The sequence below is a fragment of the Hyaena hyaena genome, unplaced genomic scaffold (assembly GCF_003009895.1).
Source record: "Hyaena hyaena isolate Hyena2069 unplaced genomic scaffold, ASM300989v1 scaffold_234, whole genome shotgun sequence".
NCBI classification, from domain to species: Eukaryota; Metazoa; Chordata; class Mammalia; order Carnivora; family Hyaenidae; genus Hyaena; species Hyaena hyaena.
In genome coordinates this window covers 2,051,900-2,075,037 of record NW_024080865.1, presented here as the reverse complement: position 1 = coordinate 2,075,037, position 23,138 = coordinate 2,051,900, and the positions used below count along the sequence as shown (strand labels likewise).

The 23,138-nt window shown below is 36.7% G+C and overlaps 1 protein-coding gene across 2 annotated transcripts in view; it reads right to left on the bottom strand.

Annotated features, from left to right (window-relative positions):
• Window positions 1-23,138, bottom strand: part of NPHP3 (nephrocystin 3) — a 42,314-nt gene that overhangs the window by 2,332 nt on the left and 16,844 nt on the right. Inside the window, exons 9-24 of one of the 2 annotated variants that reach the window (XM_039243874.1) lie at window positions 22,818-22,991; window positions 20,686-20,789; window positions 19,348-19,462; window positions 18,758-18,901; window positions 18,209-18,306; window positions 16,994-17,096; window positions 16,024-16,106; window positions 13,420-13,561; window positions 11,600-11,764; window positions 10,129-10,223; window positions 9,033-9,155; window positions 5,527-5,716; window positions 5,186-5,427; window positions 4,076-4,151; window positions 2,322-2,449; window positions 1,203-1,443 (exon numbers count right to left, since the gene is read on the bottom strand). In XM_039243874.1, coding sequence (XP_039099805.1) covers window positions 1,203-1,443; window positions 2,322-2,449; window positions 4,076-4,151; window positions 5,186-5,427; window positions 5,527-5,716; window positions 9,033-9,155; window positions 10,129-10,223; window positions 11,600-11,764; window positions 13,420-13,561; window positions 16,024-16,106; window positions 16,994-17,096; window positions 18,209-18,306; window positions 18,758-18,901; window positions 19,348-19,462; window positions 20,686-20,789; window positions 22,818-22,991 — 2,223 coding nt within the window. The remainder of the gene's footprint in view (window positions 1-1,202; window positions 1,444-2,321; window positions 2,450-4,075; window positions 4,152-5,185; window positions 5,428-5,526; window positions 5,717-9,032; window positions 9,156-10,128; window positions 10,224-11,599; window positions 11,765-13,419; window positions 13,562-16,023; window positions 16,107-16,993; window positions 17,097-18,208; window positions 18,307-18,757; window positions 18,902-19,347; window positions 19,463-20,685; window positions 20,790-22,817; window positions 22,992-23,138) is intronic. The other variant, XM_039243875.1, reaches the window with a different exon arrangement.

The window sequence follows — 23,138 nt, the reverse complement described above, 5'->3', positions numbered from 1 at the left end:
ATAAATACTATCTGAGCAGAGCTTTTCCCACAAATAAAATGTTCTATTAAGTAATTTAGAGGAAGAATTTCAGAAGCATTTTCTCCCGCTTTAATGGTTAACTGATATCGAATGGAGTATGTAAGTAAAGCTACATTGAATATAAAAACATTTTCTTTGACAATTCAGAAAGCCCTTTTATGAAGATCACCCATTATAACTAAGTTCCCGGTGAAGTAAAAATATGCCAGTAAAACATGTTCACTACTGTATATAATTTATTTCAAAATAAAATCTCATTTCCCACCAAACCCCTTCCAGGTTTTCCTAATTGTTTCTTTTTCACTTGAAAGTTGGGCAGAAATAGCAATAATGCATCATCATTGTACTAAATCATCAACTTCAGTGCCAGGTTGACCAGCAAGGGTCCCACAAGGTCTGAAGGCCTTGTCTACACAGCTCTGTAACTGCACTAAATGAATTGGAAGCGGACCTCTTTGGCTTTTTTTTTTTTTTTTTTTTGAGAGCAGCTACAAAAATTCCAAACATATCAGGCTAGACTCCTGTGCCAAAGAATGGCTACATTTCATTGTAGGCAAAGAAAAGAAACTGAAATTTAAGTGCTCATTTTAATCACCTATAAAGATTCCTCCTGCTGATAACTGGGTGATTTGTTATGTTTATGGCTGCTTAACACAGGAAACTTAATCATGGTTGAATTTTTTTTTTCAATGTTTTATTTATTTCTAGGAGAGAGAGAGAGAGAGACAGTGTGAGCAGGGGAGGGTCAGAGAGAGAGGGAGTCACAGACTGAAACAGGCTCCAGGCTCTGAGCTAGCAGTCAGCACAGAGCCCGACGCGGGGCTCGAACCCACGAACCGCGAGATCATGACCTAAGCGAAAGTCGGACGCTTAACCGACTAAGCCACCCAGGCGCCCCATGTTGAATTTTAGAACTTCTGAAATATAAGTTCCGATTAGAATGCTGATAAATGCATTTGTATTTGGAATGTATTTTAACAAAACCAGACCAGTATCTTAATTAAGTTGATATAATATTTTTTAATGTTCTACTCAGCTCTTTGTTAAAAATTTTGATCATTATGATCGAAAGGCTCAGAGAAAATAATCTATCCATCAGAAGAGAAATTATTTTGCTGACAGTAATTATGGCTTAATTGGTATATAATAAAACACATGTAAGCATGCCAAGGATTACTTACCATTTTCTTATACAAAATTGCAAGATGCTTCACTGTATAGGCCAAAGAAGGGTGATCAGGAGCTAATGCTCGTCTCCGAATGTCTAAAGCTCTTTCATAAAGTTCTTCTGCTTTATCATACTGTTTCTTTTCATTGCACAGAGCTGCCAGATTATTTAAAGACTGGGCACAGTCTGGGTGATCTGGTCCTAGAACTCGCTCTCTCATTTCTAAGGACCGCTTCAGAAACTGGTCAGCTGTTCTATGAACAAAATCCCAAAATGGTTTAAATAATGTATTCGCTAGAAGAAAGAATCCTTAGCCCTAAGTTAGCTGGAGAACTAAAACATTTTTATTCTTAAATCTAAGACAGTTAATAAAAAGGATTTGGCTTAAAGTCCTCTCCCTGTTTTTTACCTCTCATCCCTTCTTGCCCTTTTCCAAAAATTAAAAATTATTTCCTGATAGTGTGAGGGCCTAAAGTATCTGGATGATTGCCTCAGTTCTCCACCTGACTTCTAAAAAACAAACACATAAATATTTTCCAAGACAAATTTCTGATACCTTTAAAACTATTAGACCTAACTCAAAAGATTTTTGTATTCACTCTTTCTTTTGACGTTAGTACTAAAATTTTAATTGAAGAACCCTTTCTGAAAGGGGCTAAGTATTTGTTACATTTTCCCAATATCTAAAGTATCAAATTGGTTTCAGTTTTCTGAAATCCAAGTTAGTCCAAAAACACTTCTTTTTCAGAATAAATATTAATGCCTTTTTGAGTGTTTTAAGTACAAATAAACTGAGGACCCAAACTAGCAGCCTTCTACATACTATTCTTTATTCTCCTTTTGTGCCAACTTTCTTTTGTAAAGTCTCACATACAATACTGACACAAAAACACTTTTCATAAACATAAAACAAAGTAGGGATGCTACAGAATAACTTTTCAGTTACTAAAGAAACAAAGTAATTTTGCCATGGTCTTTGTTAAATATGGCTATATTCAGAGCATACCATACACAAAATCTGGCATGGTTTCTATCAACTTATTCTAGCTTGACACGATAGAAACGTAAACCAGCTTTGCATCTAAGAGACAAAATGGACACTTGTTTTCATAATTAACATCATGGTACTCACTCCAGGTTATTCTGAAGATAGTAGAGAACGCCTAGTTCATTGAGGGTCCGAGCATTGTCAGGTGTGTCCTTACCTAACGTGAGCTCCTCTAATTGTAGGGCTCGTCTACGTAAAAGAGCGAATCCATACTGAAGCAAACACAAATTTATAATCATTACTAGGTAAGTGCAGTCTTTGATTCTGAAACACTATACTGGAGTTCTAAGAAATCCTGGCTCCTTTCATTCCCTTTAAAGTAGATTACAATGATTTTAAGTATCACACTGAATCCAATGATTATTGAAAATGCAAATACTTCCACATGGCATCACATCTTAAAATTCATTAAAAGTACTACTTTGTGAAAGTGATGATGAGATATTTTAGCAAAGTGAACTGAGTCCCAAGTGCTTCAAAAAGATCAGGATACAAAATTAGCCTGCAGATATTTACCAATCCCGCTGCTAAACTCTTAAACATCAGGTACTTAAACTGCATATAGCACTTGCAAGTAGTAGACAAATCCTGGAGATCAAATGCACAGTATAGTGAATATAGACAATAATACTGTATTATATCATCAAACTTGCTAAGAGATTAGATCTTAATTATTCCTACCACAAAAAAGAAATGATTATGATCGGATAGAGTTGCTATCACTACATAGCAATAATAATGCAATATATAATGTATCAAATTAACATGTACAACCTCAAATTTACAGTGTTATATGTCAAATATATTTAATTTAAAAATGTACATAGTATTTGGGGCGCCTGGGTGGCTTAGTCGGTTAAGCGTCCGACTTTCGCCTAGGTCATGATCTCACGGTTCGTGGGTTCGAGCCCCGCGTCGGGCTCTGTGCTGACTGCCAGCTCAGAGCCTGGAGCCTGTTTCAGAGTCTGTGACTGCCTCTCTCTCTGACCCTCCCCTGCTCATGCTGTCTCTCTCTCTCCTTCTCTCCTAGAAATAAATAAAACATTTAAAATAATTTAAAAAAAATGTACATAGTATTTGAAGTTAAAATAAACAGGCTATATTTAGATTTATCAGCAGCTTAGAAAAATGAAAATAGTTTTTTCTGTCTGTGCTCAAGGATAAGAATTTCTCTGCATTTGCATATAGCATAATATAGTAAAAGTGTTATTTGCTTTTCCTTTAAAGAAAAGAATTGAAGCAGCTTTTAAGTCCGTCTTCCAAAGTCTAACTTTCAAATGAACTTTATAGTTCTCTTTTTAAGAAAAGTAAAAAAAAAATTACTTTCAATGTTTATTGAGATATAATTGTCATAAAATATTGTGTGAGTTTAAGGTATACAACATGATAATTTGACATATGTATATACTGCAAAATACCATAATATATAGTGTCACTTTTTAAAAAAAATTTGAGAGAGAGCACAAGCAGGGGAGGGGCAGAGAGAGAAGGGTACAGAAGATCTGAAGTGGGCTCTGCATTGACAGTAATGAGCCCAATGTGGGGGCTCGAACTCATGAATTTTGAGATCATGATCTGAGCCGAAGTCAGACACTCAATGTATTGAGCCACCAGGTGCCCCTAGTTCCATTTTTTAAGTCTAAGTTGTACTTCTCAGTAACACTAATACTTAAGCAGGTATTATATATAGATAAGAAAATGTTAATCAGTACTTTTATAGAAGTCACTTTAATATCTAAAATTCTTAAATAGGTGAGGTGTGTACATCTATATTATGATACTCAGACATGCTCTTTTCCTCTGCTTCAAAGCACAACACAAAAGAAATCTCTCATTACCGAGTTGCCTTTTCTCCTTGTAGCTTTCTGACGAATTTTAAAGGACTTTTTCCTAAAATGTTCAGCTTGTTCATATCTTTAAAAAAAATAATAAAGTCAAACAAAAGAAACATGTCCAATTTATCACATTTCAGGCAAATGAAAGCATTCCTTACTTAGTGTAAAGTTTTTTCTGGCTCTTAAATACAGCATGATTTCTAAAGATCATAGTCACGTGTGCTAAAAATCTTTCACAAAAAACTTCATAGAACAAAATCTACCAAAACAAACCTAGTCCTCCAAGTAGCTGACTTTTAATAGATTTTTAACAGACTCAACTCACTTCAAATCTCTTAAAGGATGACCTAACTAAATGAAAATCTAAAATTTTAGTTTGCTCTACCACCTTCTTCTGTATGTGCTAATTTCTGGTCAAATATAAATGTGAAATTCACACGAAAAATGTGTGAAGCAATACTTCTAGAAATTAAAAGAGAAAATTCCAATATGTATCATTTACGATGGTGCAAAGAAAATGATTTCTGATAGAGGAAAAGATGCCATTAAGTGGGTGCCTAGTAGATATGAGACTTTTTATTACCCCAGGGACTGGTAAATTTTTTCTGTAAAGGGCTAGATAGTAAATATTTTAGGTTTTGTGTGCCACGTGGTCTCTGTTAAAACTATGAAAATCCGTTACTGAATCATAGAAGCAGCCATAGATAATATATAAATGAAAAAAATGTGACTATGTTCCAATACAAGCTTATTTAAAAAACAAGTGGCCTTCTGGATTTGGCCTGTGGGCAATGGTTTGCTGCCCCGTATTACTAACGCACTTCATATTACAAAGCCAGTCAATGGAGGGGCCCAGATTTAAATCTGACTCTATGATTCCAAAGTCCATGCTCTATCCTCCACGCATCTTCAAACAGAGATGAATCTTGTAGTGCTAGTTTTCTGTTTACACCACAAACACCCGAGACTGAGAATAATATTTGAACATGGCAGTTTCAAAAGAATACAGGATAAGGAAAAGTACATGGCCATAAAACCAAGCTTCCCACATAAGTACATTAAGAACTGTGACTCCCCATCATAAAACCAGAGGATTACTGATCTGAATCTTACTTATTTTGTTTCTGGTACAAAGTTGCAAGTGCCTCAAGTTCTCGAGCAATATGTGGATGCTCTGCGCCGTAAGCATTTTCTGCGATTTCTAATGCTTGCTTATACAACTGCTCTGCATTGCCGAACTTCTTCCACTGCACGTACACACTCGCTAGTTGGTGGAGGGACTGAGCCACTCTTGGGTGATCTGGATCTAAAGCTGTTTCTCGAATTTCTAGAGACCTCTGCAAAGGTACCACAGCCTAGGGAAAAAAAGGTTCAAGGCCAGTTAAAGGGAGTGAAACACTGTTATGAGCACACAGGAAAAAGCCACACTGTTGCTGACTCCCTGCTGAGCATACCTGACTGAGGAGGCCCAGATCCCTGAGAAATCGCCCCAGGGTTTCATAAAGATCAGCCAGGCAAATCATATTCTCCTCGCCTTCACAGTTTTTCTCATGCTGCTTCAATGAATCAAAGTACTCTGCTGCCATTGCGCTTTTGTCTTTGCCAACAAACTGCCAGTAACTCAGCAACTCAGCAAAGTGCCCTCTGTTTCAAAAAAAAAAAAAAAAAACTAATTTAATGAAACACAAACTTTAAAACCCACTGTTGAGTCAAAGTGCCAGAATTCATATAAGCTTCTGACACTTTCAAGTGTAGTGTAGAGAGACGGAAGACTGAGGACTCGGACCTGCTGAGGCCACTGTTTCCTAGATGTGTGATGGCGAGCAGTTTGTCTGGCCTCTGTTACCTAATCATCCTTATCTGCAGAAAGGGGATCACCAATACTACCTGCCTCAGGTGTTACTACAAGAAGATTACAGCACACAGCAAGTACACCAGAGTGTTGGCTGTTATCATTAATATCATTATGGCTACTCACCAATGGAAATCTACCAGAATCCTTTGTAGACATTTCATGATATGGAGTCAACTGCTGAATTCACTCAGATCATGATTTTAAATGATGGATATTAGAACAGAAGAAACTAATGAAACAAATGCAACTGTCAGAATAGAAATATAAAAGTAAGCATATTCATCTGGAGATGACATTAGGAGGATGGGAGAGCCGTCAAACTAAAGAGTTAATCTGATTTCAAAGCAAACATGAAAAGTTGGAATGGAGAGCAGAAATAATTTAGGAGGTATAACAAAGAAATTTGAAAAATTCACTTAGGAGCAAAACAATTTATGGAGCTATGTTCTAAGAAATGTCTGACTAGAGGTCAGAAGCTTGATCGAGAAAAGATGGTTTGGCCACTGGCAAATTCAAACACAACCAGAAGAGTCAAACAATACAATTTCTGAAAAATGGTAATTCTTTCTTTAAATTTAACACCAGTTGGATTTTGTGGAGAGCCCGCCAGAATCTGGTCTGAAGGCTCTGCTTTGAGATACCTGAAGGCTCTGAAATGCAGACATCATGAATCGCCTCCCTGGGCGGTTTGGATTTAAACCTGCTTAACTCCAAGAGTAAGATAGAAAGCTATGTCAAGATCGTTTCAGTTCTGATTTTTTGAAAACAGCAATATTCTTTTCTACTTTGCCTCTTGGGAAAAGATCTCATAGCAATTTGCAAAGTGTCTTAAAATTTCTCTTAGTTTTTTTTTTTTTTTTCCTCCAGGTACCACTGAACCTGGACTAGTTTTTACATTTTTTTTCCATTATTATTTTTAATTGTGCTATGTTTTATCCCTAGCACTTGGGGATACAATAAGTACTTGTTAGGTTAATGTAATGTGCTTATCAGCAGAGCTCAGCACATAGTATGTACCTGCTAAACATCACATTGTGAGTGGGATTTCTCACACAGCCTTCTTTTCACCCCTCTAAATTCTGTAGTGGAATCCAATTTCACCTATATTTCTGAGCCCATTCAGATGTCCCTCTTTGCCAGTTGCTTTCTTCTCTAAGTCCCATTTTTATTGTAGCATTATCTTTTTTTGTAAGTTATTTGTTTTTCAAGGCATAATTGACAAACATTTATTAATTTCAGATGTACAAGTACTGATTTGATATCTGCATATAAAGTAGGCCCTTTTATCCCCAGTCTTGCTTTCCACAGTTTCAGTTACTAGCCATCAACCACAGTCCAGAAGCAGAGGATCCTCTTTCTGACATATCATCAGGAGGCCAGTAGTAGCCTAAGTCTACATCACAAGGCCTTACTCTATTCACTTCACTTCACCTCATATCGTGGGCATTTTATCATCTCACATCATCACATGAAGAAGGATCAGTTAGTCCAGTAAGATATTTTGAGAGAGGGAGAGACCACATACACATAACTTTAGTATAATTGTTACAATTGTTCTTTTTATTATTAGTTATTGCTGTTAATGTCTAACTATGCCTAACTTATGGATTAAGCTTTTTCATAGGTATGTATATACAGGATAAAACATAATACATATAGGCTTTGGTACTGTGACATCAGGCATCCACTGGGGGTCTTGGAATATACCCTCCCATGGAAAGGGGGAACTACTGTATTGCAAAATGATCACCACAATAAATCTAATTAACATCTGTCCCTATCGCATGGTTACAGAATTTCTTTTCTTGTCATAAGAACTTTTAAGACCTACTTCTTTAGCAACTTTTAAACATGCACTACAGTATTATTAACTATATAGTCACCATGCTCTACATTACATCTCCATGACTTAGTTATTTAATAACTGGAAGTCTGTACTTTTTGACACCTTTCACCCACTATGCCCCCTTCCCTACCCTCTGCCTCTGGCAACCACCAATTTCTTCTCTGTAACAAGGGCATGTGTGGTTTCTGTTTTTTTGTGGATTCCAGATATAAGTGAGATCATATAGTATGTCTTTCTTGGACTTCTTTGACTTAGCAAAATGCCCTAAAGATCCAACAGTGTTGTCGCAATTGGCAAGATTTCATTCTTTTTTATGGTTGAGTAACACTCCATTATATATATATGTATATATATATTATATTATATATATATATACACATATATATACACATATATACACACACACACATATATATATATATACTTTTCTTTATCCATTCATCTATCGATGGACACTTAGGTTGTTTCCATATGTTGGCTATTGTAAATTGCAATGGTGCACATACCTTTTCAAACTGTTGTTTTTGTTTTCTTCAGATAAATATCCAGAAATGAAATTGTTGGATCATATCACAGTTCTATTTTTAGCTTTTTGAGGAGCCTAATACTGTTTTCCACAGTGGCTGCATCATTTTACATTCCCACCAACAATGCACAAGGGTTCCCTTTTCTCTACATCCTCGCCAGCATTTGTTATCTCTTGTCTTCTTGGTAACAGCCATTCTACAGGTGTGAGGTGATAGCTCAGCCACGTTTTAATTTGCATTTCCCCAATGGTTACTGATGTTGAGCATCTTTTCAGGTATCTGTTGGCCATATGTATATCCTTTTTGGAAAAATGTCTATTCAGATCCTCTGCCCAAGTTTTAACCAGATTCTTGTTGTGATTGAGTTGTATACATCCTTATATATTTTGGATGTTAATTCCTTTACATATGCATGATTTGCAAATATTTTCTCTCATTCAGTAGGTTGCCTTTTCATTTTGTTTATGATTTCCTTTGCTGTACAGAAGTTTTTTTTAGTTTGAATTAGTTCCACTGGTTTATTTTGCTTTTGATGCTTTTGCTTTTTATGTCAGATCCAAGAAATCATCACCAAGACTGGTGTCGGGCAGTTTACTGACTGTTTCTAGGAGTTTTATGGCTTTCAGGTCTTACATTAAAGCTAAATTAAAAATGCCATTTTTCTTTGTTATACTGATCAACTGTTCAAATCTGTTTCTCTGGGGAAAGGTGTTCTACAAATAAATTTCTTACCTTTTATAAAGGTTCTGAGACACGAAGAGATTGAGAAGGCAATCATGCAACTTCTGTTTACTTCCCTGCTGCTGAAAAAGCCAAGGGAGTTCGTCTGCACTTCTCCAAGTCACTCGGTCCCGACTATTAGAAGGGAAGAGACAACACTTGATAGTACCTTCCAGCAATGAGATTGCCTCAGAAGGCAAGTGGTGAAGGAAGGAAAATGTAGTTGGCATAGATTTCTGACTCTTTAAACATATTTTTTTTTTTAAATTTTGAGAGAGAGAGAAAGAAAGCGAGCATGCGTGAGCAGGGAAGGGGAAAGGGAAAGAGAGAGACTCTTAAGCAGGCTCCACGCTCAGCACAGAGCCCAATGTGGGGCCTGATCCCATGACTCTGGGACTATGATCTGAGCCAAAATTGAGTCAGATGCTCAACTAATTGAGCCACCCAGGTGCCCCCTAAATATAATCTAATACTGAGAAAATTATGTCACATTCAGAAACTCTACCAATCTAAGAAAATAAATAAAGCAATATCAGGACCATCAATCAAACTCTCAAGTTTTCTTAAAATTGAACTATTTAAAAAAACTCTCAATCAACCTAAATAAACACACATGGATATACACAGACACACATTTTAAGCTACTAAACTGGAATAAAATAATAATAATAAAGTGATCCTGCACTGATTTCATGTGAATCAATTTAAATCTTTAGCATAATTTTAAAAGACTTACTTACATAATAATCTTTTGTTCTTTTGACATTACCAGAATAGGGAGAAGATTTAATCTTTTTGTAATAATTAAAGACATTTTTTTTTTATTTCAGAGAGAGAGAGAGAGCATGAGTGGGGGAGGGAGGAAGAGGGAAAGAGAGAATCCCAAGCAGTCTCCCTGCTCAGGGTGGAGTGTGATGGAGGGCTTGATCCCATGAACTGGGAGATCATGACCTGAGCCAAAATCAAAAGCCAGACACTCCACCAACTGAGCCACCTTATTATTATCTTGCAACAATTAAATGTTTATACATTAAGTTATAAGCTAAGGAAGAGAAATGACACAGAGATAAAATGTGTTACAGAAGAACAATATGGATATTTATAATACCTTAATTGCATGGTGAAATAGTTGATTAGCTTTTGCCTATATGAAGAAATAATGGTGGGACCTTCCATGTATTCTAATCTCACTGTTTCCCAAGCCTGAAAAAAAAAATATATAGCAGTCTATTTTCTGTAACTCACTGAATATCTAAAAATTAATTTATAAACATCAATTTATAATTATTTCAATTTTAAAGTTGTAGAATGCAGATGGCATAAGAATATTTTAAAATTCAGCATATATTTATGTGAAAGCTGATATGAGAATAAAAATCTCCTGGAAGCACTTAAAACACAAACTTCTAGTTAATGCATTAAAAATACCAGAAATGTGGATTGAGAAAGTACCAAAAAGAGTTTATTTAAGCAATATACAAGAAAAGAGAAAGATAAGCCTATGAGATCACAAACATTTCACACCTACAAATACAACACAGCATACTCACATGAAAGACTTAATTTGCATTTGGATATACATAAGTCAACCATGGTATTGCAGATGATAAGCATTATACCAGTCAGTATTTCCTAAACATTCATTACTATGTGCTAGACATCATGTCTAAGACCTTACTAGGATCAAGGACCATCTCAATTAATTCTCTTCACATCCCCTGTAGTAAGCTGGAAAAATCTGTCCACAGTTTACAGAATTTACCCAAGGTTACCCAGCTGTTAAGCTGTGAAGAGCTGGATTGCGAACTGAGGCATACTCATTTACTGAGTCCAAGCTCTTGAAACGTAAATAATCACACCAGCAATCAACAGATCATAAAATTGAAAAAAACTATTTTTTCTCTTTCAGAAAGAAACTACTTTTTAAAGTACTGTAGTCTCTCTTTATACCCAGGTTCACTTTTCGCAGTTTCAGTTACCCACGGCCCAATGGGGTTTAAAAGCAGATCTCTTTCTGATATTATGGTCAGAAGGTCAGTAGTAGCCCAACGCTAGGTCACAGTGCCTATGTCATTCACCTCACTCCATCTCATCACATAGACATTTTTATAGTCTCAAGAAGGGTGAATGTAGTACAGTAAGATATTTTGAGAGAGAAAGAGACAACATTCCCATAACTTTTAGTACACTACATTGTCATAATTGTTTTGTTTTATTATTAGTTATTGTTGTTAATCTCATACTGTCCCTAAATTATAAATGAAACTTTATCATGGGTATGCATGTGTAAGGAAAAAAACATTTTATATATAAGGCGCAGTACTATCCCAGTTTTAGGCATTCTCTGGGCTTCTTGGAATGTGTCTCCTACAGATAAGGTGGGCTGTTCTAATAGCTATTTCATAAAGGTACTTCGCAAGAATAATATTAGCCAAATCTTACATTTAACCTAAAATCATTGCAAAAAAATTCTGTAGTACCAAATTTGAAATTTCAATTTTGTCTTATAATTGAAACACTTAAAATAGCATGGGATGTTGACACTTATAGGTGAAAAGCCTTATTACAATAATGTCTACCTGTAGATGTTGAAACTTGAGCAAGCCACAACCATAAGTCAACAAGCACATTTTGTGTAAACTGTGAATGAGGGAGGTCAAGACAGCCCAGGACAGCTCAGGGTAGAGTTCCATCAATTCTGATTCACTCACGCCATTGTGACTAACATTTATCAGGCAGAGAATCTAGGTAGAGAAGTGAATTAACAATGATCATAAGCCACCTCTGTAAGTAACAGAAAGCCATTAAAAGTTTATTAACTTCTTATTCAAACTTATTGTTCAAATGATTGAATAAAGCAAGTAACTGATTTCTTAGAATAAAACATACTTTCCGAAAGGCATTAAATAAGAATAAGATAGTGTATATAGTAAATCTAGCATGCCAAAGATAACACACAGAAAAGAGTTTGAGGACAATTAAAGCCTCAGGAAATGGATTAACTAATGACAAAGTTCTAATTTTGGGAGGATGGTGGAAGAAAACAGTTCTTCTCCTATAAACGCCTATTAATAGAGGACAACATATAACAAAACATCTCTAAAAGTACAGTTGAGTCTGTAAAAAAGAAAGGGAAATCCTCCTGGTGCCAAAAATGAACAGGAAAGTGAACATCAGAGGGCTAAGTGCTGGAGCAGCTGTCCCTGGGGGAGGTGGAGACCTAGGACAGGCAACAGTCCCAGTCACTTAAGTGCTTGGGTTTTCACACCCACAGCTGGGATGGAAGGTGAGCCCTGAAACCCCGGGAAGGGGAGGCGTTGGAACTAGAAAGCTTACCAACACCAGGAATCCAAGAGTTGTACCCTCAGCGAAGGGGTACATGAGAAAACATCAGCCCACGGGCCAGCCACCTATGAAAGCTGACTTTAAAGCTTGAAGAGTTAAGATACTGTGGTACTGGCAAGGAATGAGCAAAACTGGAACAGAAAGAGCTCAGAAAACAAACTCATGTTAATTTGTGAGTGTGATATCCAAATTAGCAGAAAAGATGTGTTCTTTAGAAAAATGAGGGGGCGCCTGGGTGGCTCAGTCAGGTAAATGTCCGACTTCGGTTTGGGTCATGATCTCGTGGTTTGTGAGTTCAAGCCCCGCATCGGGCTCTGCACTGACAGCTCAGAGGCTGGAGCCTGCTTTGGATTTTGTGTCTCCCTCTTTCTGTCCCTCCTTCACCCATGCTGTCTCTCTACCCCCCCAAAAATAAACATTAAAAAAAATGGAAAATTAGCTAGCCATATGATAAAAGATTAAAAAGTAGATTCCTTCCTCACACAATAAACAAAAATAAATCCACAAGACAAGGACTTACACAGGAAGAGCAACACTATAAAACACTTTACAGGGGAAAAAATACATAGGAGAACAATTTTATGATAATAAAAGATTTCTTTGATAATTAAAGATTTTTAAAATAAGCTATAACAGGCATAGATCATAAAACAAACTGTTAATAAACCTGACTTCATCAAAATAAAACTTTGTATATTGAATGATACCAAAAAGTTAAGACAAGGAACAAAACAGGAGAAAGACATATATTTACAAACTCTGTAAAAGAGGATTTGTATACAGCGACTCAATTAAAACTCAAGTAAAAAGGCTTGGATCAGCAAACTGCATAAGAGGAAACAGGAATAGCCAATAAACACAAACAGATGAAAAATCTCAATGATCAAGAGGAAAATGCAAGTTTATTGAGCCACCATGTCTGGCCACAAGCACACCATGGCAGCCAGCATTCCTGTAGATGCTTGAAACATACTGAAGCACACATTTAAAAATAATGACTATTTACTTCAATTCACACATAAATGCAAACCTCTTAAAGTTTATTATCCTTTACCTGTTTCATGAGTTCTTTATCCATATCATTTGCCATGGATTCCTGGATGGACCTCAGAGCAAGTCTGTATAATGAAACAGTATCTTGACACTGGAAACACTGATGAAGGATTTTATCTAAATTGCCTGCTCCCCCAGCACTGCTGGAATTGAGAAGAGATTTAATTTCCTACAGACAGCCAACATCTGTGAAAAATCTAGCGTAGATAAAAACAATGTGGCCTCTATTGTTTATACTTCAACTGATAACAGAAATCCAATAAAACATGATATAGGAAAATGGTCGTTTGATGGGGCTGCTAGCGTCATCAAGTTTAGTTTAGCATACAGTTTAACTCGGTGCAGTAAACACATGCTGGGGACTTACTATATTTCAGGCAATTACTGCACATCATGGAACATGGAAATGAGTAAGACATGCTACCTACATAGAGGAAGCAGGAAAAGAATTACAAGTAAGTGTTGTTAGTTAGCCATGCAAATGGAATTTGTTTAGAGTTAGGGTTTAGAAAATATCAGACTAAAGAAAATCAGTAAATAGGGTGGGTTGTTTTAAAATATTACACAGTATTTACCAATAGTTTCTTTTTTAAATATGAAGATATAAAGAGAGAAGGAAAAAAGAGGTCTACAGTCCTTCTCTATAGGCCTAGTAAACCTTCTAAAGGCCTAATACATATGGGAAGCCATTTCAGATTTCTTTCTAAGTCAGCATGACTGTACATAAACTTTGCTTAAACCAAAAGCCTGATTTATGGCTCACAAAATATACACTGTACCTTGCCTTATAAACAAGATGCCTAAAGGAAAACCATCTTGTCCTTAAGATGTAGATCAATGCTCCTGCCTTCTGCATTCATTGACGTTAAAACTCATGATTCCTGCCTATACGTTAATCCGTAATCTTTTGAGCTTTTACAAGATGTGAAAACGGTATATAACCCTGTAAAAACTGTACATTCTCCAGAGCATTTTCTTTCCTGTGTGAAGATCATGTTTCCCGGGCAGCTGTCCTAATGTGGGCTCAAATAAAACTCTCTTTCTTGGGGCACCTAAGTGGCTTAGTCGGTTAAGTGCTTGACTCTTGATTTTGGCATGGTTCATGAGTTTGAGCCCCGTATCAGGTTCTGCACTCACAGCATGGAGCCTGCCTTGGATCCTCTGTCTCCCCGCCTCTGCTTCTCCCTGACTTGTTTTTTTTTTCCTCTCTCTCTCTCTCAAAAATAAATAAATGTTAAACTTTTAGAGATTCTAAAAGGTTTGTTCATTTTGTGTCAATACTCTTAAAATAGCTAAATTCAGTAACTGTTATGAAATGTGTGGAAAGTGACTCACACTCTTGAACTGTACTTCTGCCAGATGTTGATGCTCACAGTGATCAGATGCAATGCCAAAACTGAGGACAGTGGGAATATCATGGGCAATTCAAAATTTTAGAAGTTTTCATTTCCAATTTGGTGCTCAAGATGAGAATGTGGAATTAAGAGACAAGAGGAGTACCAGCGGTGCCTGGGTGGCTTAGTCAGTTAAGCATCTGACTGGCTCAGGTCATGATCTTGCAGTCTGAGCGCACTGAGATTCTCGAGGAGAATTTCTCTCTCTCACGCTCTCTGCCCTCTCCCACCCATACTTATTTTCTCTCTCAAAAATAAACTTAAGAAAAAAAGAGAGAGAGACAAGAGTACTAGATTCAGTGTCTAGAATGTGAGTTGTACTATGATTACTGTCTATTGTGATGATCAGCAAAACCATATTCATCTTTTTCACCTCTGGTTGTGAAAAGTCAAAGTAAGGTGAGGCTATAATGAAGAAGAAATGTGGTTATACTTTGTAAGGCTTAACTAAAGGGGAGTGACTAGTGGATATCATAGATATCTGTTTTTTTTTTTTAATTTTTAATATTTATTTAAGTTTGAGAGAGAGACAGAAAGAGACAGAGAGAGAGAAAGAGAAACAGAGCTCTAGCAGCAGAGGGGCAGAGAAAGAAGGAGACACAGAATCTGAAGCAGGCTCTATGCTCCGAGCTGTCAGCACAGAGCCTGACGCAGAGCTTGAACTCACGAACTGTGAGATCATGACCCCAGATGCTTAAATGACTAAGCTACTCAAGTGCTCCAACTAATGAATATCTGATATAGAAGAATCTATTTTAGGATGAAGGTTTATCAGGATTTTAGAACAGAGGCAATGAAACATTTCCACATACCTACCTACTAATATTTAAGGACACCTGCAATAACATTTGTTTGCCTCAGTTGTCCCTCATTTTCCCAAAGCTAGGGCCTCAACAGGTGACAAGGAACACTCATGGGCCCCAAATAAGGGCAAAGACGGCCTTCTGAGGCAACCCCCCATAGGGAAATGGTAAGTGTGATGAAAATCAGACTACTATATCCAACAAGTTCTTGTAATTCATGGGCTATCATCAATCTGCAGTCACAAGTCATGTTCTCACAGGGTGTTAGTGTCACCGTTAGAATCAACAGAATCTGATGTGAGTAGCTCAAGAGATTGTCGCAATGATCAGCTCTCAGTTTCCCAAGACAAGGAAGCAGTCTGTGGCAAACACAAGACATGCAGTTCATGTAAACTTGCCACCACTTACCGTGCGATCATTTTGCCGAAAAGGGTGACATAAAGGGCATTGCAGGTTGTAGCAGAACGACAGTGTCGCTCTAGTTTCTTCTCCTGTACCAGTTTACCAAAACACGAAACAAACAAAAACAAAACCTTGAATGAAGTGGTCTTTACCATGGAACCGTCAACAAATATCCCTGGCAGAAATGACATGGCTCCTGCCACCTCATCTGTGGCTTCACTGCCATGTGGTAGCAGACCTCAGATGCGGTTGGCATGCATATGTTCTTCTATCTTTAAAAATACCTGCTTACGGGGCGCCTGGGTGGCTCAGTTGGTTAAACGCCCAGCTTTGGCTCAGGCCATGATCTCGCGGCTCATGGGTTCGAGCCCCACATCAGGCATTGTGCTGATAGCTCAGAGCCTGAAGCCTGTGTCAGATTCTGTATCTCCCTCTCTCTCTGACCCTCCCATGCTGATACTGTTTCCCTCCCTCTCTCAAAAATAAATTAAGACTTGGGGCGCCTGGGTGGCTTAGTTGGTTAAGCTTCCTACTTTTTCTTAGGTCATGATCTCGCGGTTCGTGGGTTCGAGCCCCGCGTCGGGCTCTGTGCTGACTGCCAGCTCAGAGCCTGGAGCCTTTTTCAGATTCTGTTTCTCCCTCTCTCTCTGACCCTCCCCTGCTCACGCTGTCTCTCTCTCTCCTAGAAATAAATAAAAATATTTAAAAAAATAAAAAATAAAAAATAAAAAAATAAAGACATTAAAAAATTTTTTTTGTTTTAAAATACCTGCTTAATAAAGTAAAACTTAGGCCCACAATGATTTTATTGCTTCTTCTATATTTGTTAGTTTAAGAGAAAATGCATTTAACTATTAGTAAACTCCAATTTTTCTTAACACAATAGAGTTCCTATACTGAATTTTAAGTCTCATATAAGATATTTTAGAGGACAGCTGACAGAGAGTAAAAGAGCAGCAAAATTAAAACTACTTACCTGCTCTTTACTCAATTTAATGTCCATAGTGTGGCATTCTGCAATTATAATAGATTTCGCATCTTTTGGATTTAGAGGATCAAGATGAAGTGTAGGCCACAACCTTTTATTTAAAGAAAAAAAAATGAAATTCTCTTCTAATACAACTAAAGCTGTAATCTACCCAAACACAAATCAAAATCCATTACAAGAATTAATTTTTTATATTGCCTTTGTAACATCAGCAAAACTAATCTCTGTTAATCTTATCAGGTAATTTGACTCTTTGAATTATTTGATTCTAACATGTGTATCATTAGTTTCAGCAATTAATCCCAACAAAGACTTTCAAACAGTGTATACATTAGGCAGCACAGTGGTAGAACATTTCTAGTTCTATATTCTATACTATCAATAAAATTAACATAGGTATTGTATTAGTACCTATGAAGATAGTACAAGATAGTGTTTGCCCACAAATTACTTGTAATCCAATTGGAATTTATTCACCCTGCAACCTAGATTCTCAATGGGGAATTGAAAATTGTTTCAGGGTGGGGGAAAATGATCTTACTCTTTTTATATATAAAGCACAAATATATATATATACATATTTGTTTATATGCATAAACTGACATATAGCATACGGGTGGTATTAAGATTCTTGGGGTGAGGGAGGCGATTAGGAAGAAAATGTTCTAGAAAGGCTCCTAAGGGGTAGAAAAATAGGTTACGAGGCACTGCCCCACAGAATTCAACCACTGTACGACTGCCAAAGTGAGCTCCCGGTTCAGGATAACAGCTGTCTGGCCCATTACTCATAGCCTGGCCCTCTCCCTATTTTTCTCATCTATAAATGTAACTGCCTGTTAGCCATCACTACTTGGAGCTATACCTGGTAACTCAAACCAACCATGTCCAAAAACAAGACTTCTAACCTTTCTTCCACAAACCTGCCCATTCTTTGTGTTCCCCATTTTAGTTCACAGAATCACAATTTACTTAATTTCCCAAGTCAGAAACTTGGGAGCCATTTAGCCTTCCCCTCCTTGATATTCCAGATCTAACCACCCACCAAATCCTATAGATTGTATCTTTCTCTTGAATTCATCGACTTCTCCCCATCCTTGTTGTCACTTATAGGAAAAACATAAAAACATAAAAATCTTTTAAAACCTTTCCTTGTTTGTACTTAAAACATCTCAGTAATCAGAAAGAACTAAAGTTAGGTCATACCTCCATGCTGTAGGGCATGTTTCTACATTCACAGAAACAATTACTCTTACATTCACTGGCAGCGGATCTATCAGCCATTTCATGTGTTTTTCCACTTGCTTAAAAATATAAAAACAAAATTCATTTAATTCAAAATATTTCAAAACAACCCAATAATAGCTCCCCAAGTAAAATGAAATTCTCATTACATCTCTCATGATTATTAAGGATAAAATCTTTTTTTTTTTTTTTTGGATAATTTATCTCGGAATATTAAAATACAAGTGGCAAAATACTATTACTGCTGATACAAGTTCTGGATACTTAAGGAAATGTTGAGGCCCCAGAAGTATGTCAAAATGAACAAATTTGCTAATTGGTCAATTCGATTGGTCTTTCCCAATAAAATACCACTGTCTACTGGCATACAGTACATTTTTTATCCACATGCTTCCTCCCTAGAAATTTGGCAGAAATAACAGAACCAACATCAACATTTTCTTCTCATAAACATAAGATAATTTTGTTTCTTTCTGAGAGTATCAATAGGTTACAACGTGAAAACAGTACCTGAACCTGATCTATAGAATCAATAATGATGATGATACTGCCTTGATGACGGGCAGAGAGTTTTTCTAGCCAACGTGGAAATTCTTCCAGAAGCTTAGCAGGATCCAATGTCAGAGCAGATACTGACCAAGAGTGCTGCATCAACTACAAGATGAGAACACAAACAAATTAAAGTAGTTGCACTTTTTCACAGTTGGTGGGAAACATTTCTATTTTTTAAACCACAATTGAGTAACCAAGAGGACCCAAATGCATCAAGTGTTATTTTTAACCTTCTACAAATCCAAAACAAATGGGTAATATTGAAAATTGAAAATTATTGGGTACTTGTCCCCAACAATTTCTGATCCTAAATAAAAATAAAAATTCTGATAGTTCCATGGGGTGCCTGGTGGCTCAGTCAGTTGAGTGTCCAACTCTTGATTTCAGCTTAGGTCATGATCTCATGGCTCCATTCATGAGATAGAGCTGTACATCAGGCTCTGGGCTGACAGCATAGGGCCTGCCTGGGTCCCTCTCTCTCTCTCTCAAAATAAATAAGATAAACATCCAAAAAAATTCTGGTAATTCCAAAACATGTCATATTATACCTTTAGAGTTAGTCGTTTAATAATCAAGGAAGACTCTGAGCTGGTTGACATGGGCCTTCCCACAAAATGAGAAAGAATTAGCGTGTTAGGGGAATTCTTCTGTTGTAACTGAATCCTGAAAGAAAAAGACCTTTTATAAGACTGATAAAACTCATTTGTTATCAATAAATAAAAAGAATTCACAATGCATTGAACATCAAATGCTACCTAACTCTCAGCAATCACCTAGTCAATCACTTTTGAATAAACATAGGAGATTTCCATCTTTATTCTACTTTTAGATTCTCTTAAATAAACCTTTCAAAATTATAGATTTGTTTTCATTACAATTTGATGTTAACTAATGGAAACCAATACAGTGCACTTTTAGGTTAAAGTACTAGTGAAATAAGCATTAACTTTTAATTAAAAATATGTTATTAGAGGAAAAAGGAAGTTTCCTGGCTAAGTACAAAAATATTATTTTCCAAAAAACATTATTTTCCACTAAATAATAGGACAGTAAAAAAGAAAACAACATGGGGTGCCTGGGTGGCTCAGTCAGTTAAGCGTCTGACTTCAGCTCAGGTCACGATCTCACGGTTTGTGGGTTCGAGCCCCGCGTCGGGCTCTGTGCTGACAGCTCAGAGCCTGGAGCCTATCTTCGGATTCTGTCTCCCTCTCTCTCTGCCCCTCCCTCACTTGCACTCTGTCTCTCTGTTTCTCAAAAATAAATAAACATTAAAAAAAAAAAAGAAAAACAACACATGCTAATTCTTCAATGTAAATCACAATTATGAAAGAAAATATTCTAATTGTTTTTAAAGAATAGGATCTAAAATGAAAGTAAAAAAGAGTTTATCGGCTTCTGTAACTCTTAGTCCTTAATTTTAAGAATGACTTTGTATTCATAATATACGTCATCCTTTACTTTGATGTACTTTATGACTTATTTCACTCTAAACAGTCTGTCTTTGTCTTATTTCAAACATTTAAAATCCCAATGAAACTTTTAGGATGAAGCTAATAACTGAAAACAAAGGCACATTCCCTGTATAATTAACCTAATTCCATTCCACACTGACCACTCCTTCACATAGCACATGTTTGGCTGTGACCCACATAATTAATATAAATAATCACAAATGCTCATATATCCTATTCCTTTCTCATTGTGTATTCTGACATCCAAACTGTACACACTTCAGGGCATGAATCTGTTATTTTATACGGTTTTGCTTTTTTTAATATTTAGAATAGGCCATGCAGGAAGGCAGGCAGGCAATAATACATTCTGTTGAATGAGTTTAGTAATTCTAATGATGACAATGGTAACAATGTAATTGCACTGCATCATACCACTTTGATAAAAGAAGAGATTTTCCAGAACCTGGTCCTCCAGATACAAGAAGAGGTGGAATTGGTGCTGGTGCCGCCACTAGATCATTAAGCCGTTGGTAATACTGGAAACAGAAAGGAATTTAAACTGTGAGGAAGCATATGCCTCTTAGAATACTAGAGTCAACTTCTGACCATCTTCTGAAATCATTAGAGAAAAGCTGCATGAGAAAATGAAATCTACTTTTAGTCAACAGCATCCTCATAATTGCTTATTTAATGGTGGGTAAGTATGCTGAAAATAGTAAACTAAGAATGAGCCCCAATTTCTTCTACACATAAAGCTGCTGTAAATTAATGGATCAGAGACAACACTTAAGATCCCCATTGGGTTTTACAACATTCAGGTTTTGCAGAAAGCTGCAGGGAGGCCAATGTATTACCCTGTATATTCCCTAAACTGCAATAAGTATTACAGAAGGCTTTGGGGGCATCAGCAGGCATCCCCCGTCTCCTGGTCAGAAGAACACGTGTCCTGGACAACACCAGAGTTTCCAGGGATTTCTGAGAATACGTCTGAACAAGAGCAGTTTTGTCTGGGCCCTTATCTGAGTCTCCCAGCTTGCATTAGAGAATCTGGTTAGGACAGGCTGCCTGAGATCTTTCTGAAATTAAGTGAGCTCTCTGCAAAGTCCAAGAACCCATGTGTCTCAGGCTTTCCCCAGACACTAAAAACTGGTTCCAAGATAAAAAGGACACACTCAGAAAATCAAAATACCTAAGTATTTATTAGGGACTTGGCAAAGTTATCGTGGAGGTTGAGATGTTTATTAGGTGTACCAGTGATCTAAATGACAGCAGATAAGGAATTAAAAGAATTTGAAATTAAGTAGTTTGTGGCTAACTTTAGGGTAGCAGAAATTTCCAACAACTACAATAAATTATTATTTGGTATAGTTTTTCAATCAATTTTTGTTTGCCATATATGAACACAGAATATATTCCCCAGAAACTCAGATTATTCTTATTTGGTATAGTTTTTCAATCAATTTTTGTTTGCCATATATGAACACAGAATATATTCCCCAGAAACTCAGATTATTCTTATAGCAATGATGCTTCTCAATAAGCAAAGGACTTGACTGATTGAGGACCTTGTAAATCCTAACAATTTAGTTCATTTTCCCACGTAAAGCCCAATTATCGACCCATGGTTCCCAATTTCAAACCACTTGCCATAGAAGAACACAGGATTAGGAGCCAGAAGACCTAGGTTCAAATCCCAGACTGCAGTCTACTCCATGTGTGCTCTTGGGCAAACTGTAATATGGACTTTAGATTCTTCAGTTATGAAATAATGATAACAATACCTCTCTTACAAAATAGCAAAAATGTAACATTCATCATGTGCCAGGTACTGTGCCAAGTGGTTGATGTGTTTATCTGGCTGAGTCCTCCCAACAACACTGTCAGGTAGGTAAGCTAATCAATCTCATTTTACAGAGAAGGAAGCCAAAGTTCAGAGCTTAGTAATGATCACAATCCAGAGTTAGGAAATGGTGAAACCAGGACATAAACACAGATAGTCTCAATTATAAAATTTCTATGCAAATACTGCTGATAGTGACAGCTATGATAATATTCTTTAAAACATTTGTTCTTACATTAATTTTTAAAAATTTTTTTGAACTTGGCATAGATCCTTTGTGTACTTCAAATTCCATTAATTTGTTTAGATATTTGAGGAGGCTAATGAACTGATCAGCCTATTGCATTAACTACGGTGCTGTTTCCTGAATGTTTGACATTTTGATTCCTCCAAGCACTGGAAGAATAGATAGCCTTATGATTTTTATCAAGTTTCCTAGCTATCCTATTCTTGGCTTGGTGAACTGCAGATGGTAGCATAAAGAACATGTGGTTGATAAGTCCTCATCTGTAACTAAAAGTGTTTGATGTTCATAAATATCGTTGAATCTCACTTATCTTTCATGTGATACAAAGTTAAGCATATGTCTCAAAATGGATAATCAAGTCATGAGGACAAACACTAACACAATCATTAACCTTGACTACATTTAGGTAAAAACACAATCATAACACAGTCTTAAGTAGTGACTGATCTTTGTTGGAACAATACTCCAAATGCTCACTTTCTCGAAACCCAACTCATGCGTGGAATTTGAAGCCTGTTGAAACGTTTCCATTTGCTCTTGTTCATCATGTATGTCCCACAGAACATCACCCAAATCATCTTCTTCTGGAATAGAATCTTCACTGCCCAAATCCTTAGTCTCTAGGTCTGTGTTTTCAAAGCCCAGGATGTCCTGAACACCAAGAGCAAGCACATGAAAGTGAATAAAGAACGTAAACATCTTGTAGCAGTGTTAGCACATATATCTCAGGTGGCTTTCACCTACTGAGGAGGACAAGTCCAAACCTATGGCCTTCAGATAGTACCGAAAAGAATAAAT